The sequence below is a fragment of the Corvus cornix genome, chromosome 1A (assembly GCF_000738735.6).
Source record: "Corvus cornix cornix isolate S_Up_H32 chromosome 1A, ASM73873v5, whole genome shotgun sequence".
Lineage (NCBI taxonomy): Eukaryota > Metazoa > Chordata > Aves > Passeriformes > Corvidae > Corvus > Corvus cornix.
Genome location: NC_047057.1, coordinates 47,202,055 through 47,211,187, shown reverse-complemented (window position 1 = coordinate 47,211,187; position 9,133 = coordinate 47,202,055). Strand labels below are relative to the sequence as shown.

General features: G+C 52.0%; 1 protein-coding gene across 2 annotated transcripts; it reads right to left on the bottom strand.

Annotated features, from left to right (window-relative positions):
* Positions 1-83: 83 nt before the first annotated feature.
* ARHGDIB (Rho GDP dissociation inhibitor beta) lies at positions 84-8,869 on the bottom strand. 2 transcript variants are annotated; one of them, XM_039570292.1, is made up of 6 exons: positions 8,627-8,869; positions 4,906-5,094; positions 4,233-4,316; positions 3,329-3,405; positions 1,794-1,857; positions 84-876 (listed from the first exon to the last, which is right to left on the bottom strand). In XM_039570292.1, the coding sequence occupies exons 2-6, from the start codon at positions 5,081-5,083 to the stop codon at positions 677-679; spliced, it is 603 nt and encodes a 200-aa protein (XP_039426226.1). In that variant the 5' UTR covers positions 5,084-5,094; positions 8,627-8,869; the 3' UTR covers positions 84-676. The 2 variants fall into 2 exon arrangements, with proteins under 2 accessions (XP_039426226.1, XP_010409030.1); XM_010410728.3 differs by lacking the exon at positions 8,627-8,869 and adding an exon at positions 5,626-5,724.
* Between the last annotated feature and the right edge of the window lie 264 nt (positions 8,870-9,133).

Genomic DNA, 9,133 nt, shown 5'->3' with positions numbered 1-9,133 from the left:
TCTTAAGCCTTCCTATAATGCATTCTTCACATACACATCACTGAAAAACATGCTCTAGAAAAGAATGTGACACTCATGCAGAAAAGAAGAAAGAAACTGGTTTTATTCTTGGACACTGAAGTCTTGTTACGGCATCTAGCTGCATTCCCCCTGACTGGCTTTGCCTGCACAAGGATGGATTTTAACAGGGTAGGGCACCAGATACAGACCAGGAGACCATCACGGGAGGTAAGTAACCATTTACAATGAGTCAGAGCACATGGCAAGTGTAACTCAAGATTGGGATTTTCCAGGGACCAGTCCGCCCTGCCAGGTGATCTTGTTTCCTCGAAAAGGCACTTCCGGGACCAGAGTTGGTACAGGAGAGATGGGGACAACAGAAGGAAGTACTGGGGCAGAGGGAGAGAGATGCTTCCCAATTTAACCCATTATGGTGTCATGATGGGGCGGTGGTGAGAACGGTTGGGTCATTTTCAGTGTATCAGAAGAAGCAGCAAAGGCCACCTGCAGGGCTGGGCATCGAGCAAGGCTGGCACAGAGCCCCAGCACCTCCGGGAAGGGCTGCCAGGGCTGCGGCCAGTGATGCTGGCAGGAAGGAGCAGTGGTGGGCATGGCCCACCTGGAGACTGGTGCAGGAGGCAAGGGGATGGGAAGGGGGAAGGCAAACTGGGTAAACTCATTCTGTCCATTCCTTCTTGATGGACAGGTTCCACTCCCAGGTGAGATGGTCATGCTTGTCATCATCCGTGAAGAAGGATTTGTTGTGATAGGTGCCTCGAGCCAGCATACCCTTAGGAGCCTCTTCAATAGGTGTCAGGAACTCGTACTCCTCTGGCCGTGGTCCGTAGCTGCCAACCATGAATGTGGCTTTGTCCACTAGGAGAAAACAATCCACAGGGAATAAAGCCCCTTAGGTGGGGAATGATAAGGGAGAGAGGAAGCCATGAGCAAAAGAGCAGAAAGGAGATGGGGGAGAAAGGGACAGTCCATGTCAGCAAAGGAGAGCAGAATCAGTGGAAAAAGTGGGTTAGTGAAGCATAAGGACGGCTGGAAGGATAACATGGATGGATGGGCTGGTGAACAGGCAACTCAGCCCATACACTCTCACATGCATGTGCTGCTAGAAGGGTGTGAGTACATCCAGCATATGGCTCAAGGTAGAAAATCAAGGTAGATTTCCCACTACTTCTCTTTCCTGGTATAAAGACACCAGTTATGTGTGCTGAACAGGATGCTGAAGCCCTAGAGGTGGTTGCATGAAAATGCCTGTGGGATGTGTGTGTGCAAAATGGGGCTTTCCTCTGCCTTGTCCAAGCAGAGCAGCACTGAGGAGAACCCATGGGCAAATACAGGGCCCTGCACACAACGAGAAGCTTCAAAGAGCAGGTCTGAATTTCACCAAGTGCTTCTGAAGAGCTTTCAGAGGGTGGGAAGCTCCACACAAGTTAAACCACTGCACAGGGGATGGAGAAGAGGAAAAGAGCTCTGCATGGAGAGGCAATTCCTGGCAAGCACTGTCTAAGCAGAGTCTCTGTGGACTTTGCTGCAGACAGCGGTGCAGCATACAGATCCCAGAGCTGGCTCATACTGAGTTTGCACAAAACAAGAAATAGCTGTCTTGGGTGAAGCAGGCTTATGCACTCTGCTGAGAAGTCACCTCCTGCATGCTAGCACAGGGTGGGACTTGGGACCAAGGGAGTCTCTGTCCCAGTCCAGAGCTGCAGGAACACTTCTTTGAGAAGAGGGATCACACAGGTAGAAGCAGAGGGGTGCAGGGCATGCAGGGCTCTTACCCTTCACCCCTGTCCGGTAGGTGTGCTGCACATATTTCAGTCCCGACACAATGTCCCTGTTTACCTGCAAGAAGTAACCAGAAGTAAGTGTTAAGAGGAGAGTGTTGGTTCTGTATCTGATGATTTTCCTCCTCCTTAGGGACATACCCATCTTGGCTCCCTACACCAGGGAGCCTCAAGCCCCTAAAACAATTTCTCCACAGGTACCTGGAGACCTACAGCAGCCTCTGTGCATCTCCTGCACTTCCCCATCCTTTGCCCAACTTTGAAGCTGACTGGAGCACATCAGTCAGGTTCTCAAGACATGCTGATGAGGACAAAGAGAAGTGAAGCAGGGAGTTCCTGTTTAATAATTTTCGTATTGAAAACCATACATTGGTAACTAGTCATCCCTTCCGCCTAAATGGGTAGGCAAGATCAGCTGAACACTTCCAGCTGCCCTCTAGCCTCCATGGGGAGCTGGCAAGTCTCTTCTCAAAAGACAGAGGGACAGTTTTCATAATCTTTTCTCAAATCTCCCATGGATAGCTTGGATGTCTCCACTGCTGCTCCCCTCCAGCATACACTGCCTTCCTGCAGTGTACACTACTCAATCTGAAAACAAGATGGACAGATGCTCTTACATCCCAGGGTAGAATTCACACAGTATGAGCCCTTACCAGCCATGGAACTGAGGGAGGGAGTTAGAAAAACCTGTCTGGCTTCAGGTATCTCCTGTCAACAGGGCGCAGATACAGGTGGAAATGTTTCACAGCACAAAAGAGAGCTGGTGTCTTGGGGAGAGCACTGGGGGACAATCATCTCTGAGACAGCAAGCCTCAGAGAAAAAGGGAAATCTGCCCTACAGAACCCACAATATTAACATCCTCCCTCATCTGTCTCAGGAGAATTATCTTCCTTTCCTTCCTGCCTTCTCTTCCAAGCCCAGCTTTGAAGCAAGCACTTATGGAGATCATCAGTTCAGTGCTGGATGCCACATTGCAGCATGGCCAAGCTTCATTTTCAGCTGTAAACAGAAGAAATGGCTGACCCACAGGTTCATGGGAGTGCGGGAGAAATGAGCCCATTTGGTTATATCACAACTTGAAGAATTCAGGTATCTTCAGCCAAATGCTGCAATATTACATCTTTTTTATGTGTACATGAAGCCCAGTAATACTGATTGAATCAGTACTTCATGAATAGCCATTCTCTCTTCTCCTCCCTGTTCATTTCCACTTAGTGTGAAGTAAAGATTTTCCAGTGGCTAAAAAGCAAAACCCAACTCAGCCAAAACTACCCATCTGGCTTTTAAACCACTTGCTGTTTATCAGTGTGAGCAAACAGAAGTCAACTTCCTCCAAGGGGTGAGCAAGCAGAAGTGATTTCCTGGAAAAAGCTCATCCCTTGTTGGGTAGAACAACACCTGAAGCCAGAGGAACTTTACAAGTGCTCAGCTTTTGGGCAAGCATGCTGCCTGGCTCTAGTTATCTGATAGACTGCCACTGACTGGCCTCAGTAACTGACAAGAAGCAACTGGGAGGAAAATAACTCACTCTGAAGTGGATCTTAACTCTGTATTCCACACCTTCCTTTAATACGAAGGTCTCTTTCTTGAGTGCTTCGAGGTCACCTGCAAGGAGAGGATCAAGCTGTCAGCTAGAGATGTCACAGTGGGGAGACACCATGCACAGGGGGAAGATGGGGGTGGGGCTGCTGTCAGAGGTGAGCATCCCTTTGAAGGATGACACCTGTAAAAGGAGTACACAGACATCTGTACAAAATACACAGAAATGCCTGGATGTACACATCTATCTGTGCCCACAGAAGATAATGCCTAAACAGACACAGGTCTGGGCACATACACATAAAGATGTTTATGCACAGACTGGTTGAGCATATGCAGGAGTGTGTGTATGCTCCATCCATGCCCAGCCCTGGCTTGGGTGAAAGGAGCATGTTTCACAGCTCCTGCCCAGCTTGGAAGGCTGCCTGGGCCCTGCAGGGTTCTGTGTGGTTTTGGGTGAAAAGGAAACTTCTCTGCCTCTCCAGGCCCAGCTTCCTCTCTCTGCAGAAAAGCCCATATAAGGTTTTCTCCCCATGTCCCCAGGAGCGGAACTGCAGTATTGCTTGATTCTGAAGTTTCAATTCAGCCTGTTACCCAAATGCATGCACATCCCCTGTGCTCATGAAGTCTCATTGAAAGGAAGTAAGCAGAGATGGCAGGAGAAAGCCAGGAGCTCCTGGAGCAGTCTAGATGAAGAAAAAAACCCTTAACATTTTTTTCTGTTACATCTCCTTTTGTATTCATATGTGTATACCTTAAAATAAGAAACAAGGCTAAGATGCCTTCAGAGTTCCTCTAAAACCCACTCTAGCACCCCAAGGACAAACCCTCTTGGAGCATGCCAGGGCCTTTGCTTGTTCCCCTTTGTGATCAAGGGCAGAGCCTGTGCCTACCTGTAAGGTCCATAGTGATCGGTCCTGGAGCAGAGTCACATACCAGAGTGAGTCGGGTGACCACCACATTGGGAGCTGTTGGGTCTGCAGGTAGGAAAAGTCAGGAGGAAGCTGTCAGCTCACAAAATTAAATGCAATCGGAGGGGAATTACTCCGAAGAAACAGGGATGCCTTCCTACACAGAAACTGCATTTCATGAAACACCCAGTAATGCCAGGCTTCATTAGCACAATAGGACCACACGTCTACCCAGTCCTTCCACATGGATCCCTCTGGCCTCCATCACAATACCTAGAGGTGGTCTTTCCGCTACAGAAAACTTTCTTCTTAAGATCATTCTGAGCAACAAGACCACCTTTCAGCATAGGCTGATCCCTTCATGTTCCTCACCCCTCAAAAGTCCTCCGAGACGCACACATCTCCCACCACAAGTCCTTTTCTGATGCCAGCACTCCCCAGTAATGTTCCTAACTCCTAGCACTCAGAGCATCTTTCATGCTTACTTTACATCCATCTTTCCACCTGCCCATCCCCAGTCCTCCAGCACAAGCAGTGCATGTCCCTGGTCAAACAAGATCCCTCTTCTTTGAAGCTACCTACCTTACCTCATCCCCACAGCACTCTGTCGCAGTACATCTCCCCAGTCCCTCCCCATCAGTGTACCCCAGCCTACCTACTACCACAGGTCCATCTCCCAGCAGGGATTTCTTGTACTTAGCGAGGCTTTCATCATCTTTGTCCAACTCTTGCAGCTCCTGCAGTGTTTTCTGGGGAGGAGGTTTGTAATTGAGTTTCCCATCCAGCTCATCATCATCATCCTCCACATGAGGTTCTTGGGTCTTCTCAGTCATGGTGACTTGGTCTGGGTAACAGAGGAAGGGACGGTCAATGAGATTGCTCTGGATGGGGGTAGTGTCCCTGGGGGCTCTCACTCCAGGCACAGTGTGTCTCAGTTCCCCTGACAGGCAGGCACCCACCCAGTGCCAAAGGCAGCAGGATTCCTACAGGCAAATGGCGACGGTGATCAGCTGCAATCCCGACACTGCTGTGCTGATATTCTGGCTCAAACACAATCCCCCTCTACCCCCACTCCTCTCTCCCTGCAGGCACCACGCGCACACGCAGACCTACACCATTCTTCCCTCCCAGGGAGGAGGTGCAGGAGCAGAGGCTGAAACCAGAGTGATTTACAGCCACTCTGCAGCACAGTTGTGGCCAGCAACCCTGCAATTACAAGCCATTGTACAAGGCTTCAGTGCTCGCCTGCTATCTCGCACAAAGAGCCACTGCTACACACTGGAGCACAGAGAAACACGAATAAAGCCAAGGACAGATGTTTCATTCGCCCTCTCATAATGGGTTAAAAGCCACATTTCATAGAAAGATGGAATACCTGACAGCCACTTCCTTAGATTAGCACGTCAGCTGAAGCTCTCAAGGAAGTGGGCAGGATAGTCTATCTGCTGGCATTCCGTGTGCTCCCACTAACAGCTCACTTCAGGCACTGATCAGGACTCCTTCCCACTGAGGAAAGAAGCATGGTGGTGACCACAGAACAGCCATGCATAACCGTGCTGCTCCAGTGGGGCTTCTGGGAGTGGAGAGGCAGGACAGTGGGAGCCGCAGTCAGCACGGCTGGGACATGCACCGCTGAACGGCAGAAGGGCAGCGAAACTGCTTGGGTGGCAACCCAAATGGGAGCCAGAGCAGGGAAATATCAACCAGTGGGCAGCCAGAGCATGGGGTAGGGGAACAGGAGACAGGCAGGAGAGGTAAGCAGTGCTGCGCCAGGTCCCTTCTAGTCAGCTGCCTGCCTCACGGAGCCAGCCACATGGTCCCAGCCACCTTCCTACTCTTCAGAGGAAGGCTGAAAAAGAGAGCAGTGTCCTGGTACAGTGGCAGTTGCCACAAATGGCCAAGCCATTCCTTGTTCTTTGGCAGCAAGAGGATTTGGTCAAACTACACAGATTATTCAGTTCACTTCCTCTTATGCTTCTTTGAGAGTGTCCCTACTAAAAAGTCCCCTTTTGCCTGCTTATTTGCAATTTTCCAAACAAATCATTTGTCCTTCTCTGCAGCTGTGGCCTTAACATTTGCCCCTGGTCCCAAAAGTTAAACCGGGAGCTAATGGGATAGTTTTTTCATTCATTAAAACAGAAAGGAAATACAAAAGAAAAAAAAAGAAAGAAAAAGAAAAAACAATTGTTCAAGATGAATCAGCAAGTGGTATCAGGCAACACTGAGTAGTATGCAGACTTCTCAGAGCAATTCCAGTGCTGGGAAGAAAAATAATCAACGAATGGTACATTGGCGTGCTACAAAGGGACAGAGAAGGACTGAGCAGCGCACAAACAACAAGATTCAGTCAGGTATTCTAATTGGAAATGGTCATCTCAAGACGACTTTGCAATTTTGTGGTGAGTGAGGAACTAGTACAGAGTGGGCAACTGGGAAATAAAAGGGAATTTCAATCCAAATAAGCAGGAAAAAAAGCAGGTCCTAGCAGCTGAATAACCCTGGCTCAGTTCATGCCCCAGCTCTAGGAGTGTGAAGTACCCAAATACCATAGGAAAGGCCTGTAGGACAGGCCCTTGAGCTTGTCCTCACGAGAAAGGAAACCAAAAGCTCCCTCCTGAAAGCAACAATTACACATGCCCCACCACCCTGTGGCCCCAGCACAGTCACCTTAGAAATCCTCACAATCCCCTCAGTGCTACATTTGGCACAGGAAGAGGCTGTGATTAGCCATGACAGCGACTGCCAAGTCTTGCCTTCCACTTGGGCTCCAGCTGCAGGTCTGAGCACTGTCCCAAGCTCTCTCACAATACCAGGCTGCATCTACCACCAATACAAGCACATACCAGAGGTGCCTGCCTGCCTCCATCCTCCCGTGTCCACCTCTTGTGGTTTATCACAGGAGAGGGTCAGACACAGGAGATGGAAAGAGACATCTCTGTCCACAAGCACAGAAGAGGCAGAGTGAGGACTGGACCAGCTGGTTGCTCCTCATCCCTCAGCCCTGCCCTTTGCATCACACATGCCGCAGAAACTGTCCCTGCCAGCCCAAAGGGGGGGGTTCACTTGAGGGGGAATGCTTTTAGGTTCCGAAAACCTCCCTGTAAGGTGGAAAGACAACCTGCTGTGCCAACAGCAAGAGCCTGCAGGGAACAGGACCAGCCAGGCTGTCTGGGATGAACAACCCCTGACTCACAGGCGTCTCAGGATGGCACCGATCAGACCAAGTTCTGGCATTTTTCCCCAAGCCGTGGACCTTACATTGCCTTCCTGCCAAATTCCAAGGCAGGCAGTGACCAAGAGGAAAGCTCCCATCTCAGCGGCTCCTGCCCCTGCTTGCTCCAGCTTTGGAGCTGGTCTCCTTTGCAAGCTGAGACACATTCCTGAGCTCAGGCACCACTGCTTCCCCAGAGATACCATGCTGCTGTCGGGTTCCTGAGCTTCTGTGCCACTGCCCAGGCGAAGGGCCAATATAGAGCCCCCCACCGAGACCAACAGCCTCACTAAAATGAGAGAATTAACCCTGTATTGCTCTAGGCAAGGAGAAATCTGTGTGGCTTGTGTCTTGCCCTGCCACATTTTTCTTGCGTTCCTGTAGCCCCAGCCCACAGTCCTGCATCACATGCACCTATGAGGCCTGGCAGCACCCCTGAAACAGCAGGGAGAGGGCAAGGGCAGGGTTAGGGACCCCTGTTAGAGAGAGATGGCTGCAGGAGGCAAAGAAGGAATCACGCCTTAGCGAGAGGTGCGAGGGTTTTGCAGCTGAGCTCTGCCTGTGCTGTGGGTGGACGGCTGCCCTCGCACCTGCAGCAGGAGGGGGCAGTGACAAGGTGGAGGGTAGGCACCTCCTCGCCCCCCCATGCCTCCACGGGTTACACAAAGGGGTGTCAGAGGGGCAGCATTTTACTTGCCCTCCGTCTGCTCATCACTTCTCCAAACCAACCCCTGGCCGAGGGCTTATCTCCAGGAAGCGGGTTTAGCAGGGAGGAAGTAATTTTCCGTGATGGGGGAGAAACACACCGGACTCAGCAGCGCCCCCAGCCCTGGCCTCCCCATCCCAAGCCCCGGGGTGCGGGGACAGAAGGGTAGCCCTTTGCCCGGGGAGAGCCGGGTACCACGCCGCACGGATACACCCGCCGCCAGCCCGGGACCGCGGGTCTCTTCCCTTCTCCTGCCCCTCCGCCCCCTCGCAGCGCGGAGCCTGACTTCCCCCTCGGCTGCAGGCAGGGCACTGCCCGTCTCCCCGGGCAAGACTGGGCAGCGCCGCCAGCCCGCGGGAACAAAGGCGCAAAGTTGCGCGGCGCCAGCGGGGAGCGGGCCGGGGGTGCGCCCGCTCCGCTGTCCCTGCCCGGCTGCCCCCACCCGCCCCGCGCACTCACCGGCTGCGCGGCGCCTGCGGCCGGGGTCCTCCTCTGCTGTCAGCGCTCAGCCTCGAGCTTTGGCAGTTGGAGCAGGAAGGAAGTTGGTGAAGAGAGGAAAAAAAAAAAAATAACACTCACACGCAGCGAAAAAAAAAAAAAAAAAAAAAAAAAAAAAAGGAGCCGCGGCAGCAGCAGCAGCCCACCCGCAGAGGAAGCCCTGCGCGGCCCCGCATGCTGCGGCGCTCCGCCGCCTGCCCCGCTTTGTCTGCGCTGCCGCCCGCCCGGCGCCGCGCTGCGCTCTTTTTGCGCAGAGGTGCACAGGGCTTTGTCTGCGAAGCTGAGCCCGGCCAGGGACGCGGGAGTGCTCGCCGTGCGCGGCTTCGGGCTCTCGGTGAGGGCTGCTGTGCCTGGGAGCGAGGGGGGTGATGTCTTTGTTTTTCTCCGCAGGCTTTTATTTTGTTTATTTTTCTGGTGTAATTAAGGTCGATTTCAAAAACTGGCGCTGATTTATACCGATTAAAATAT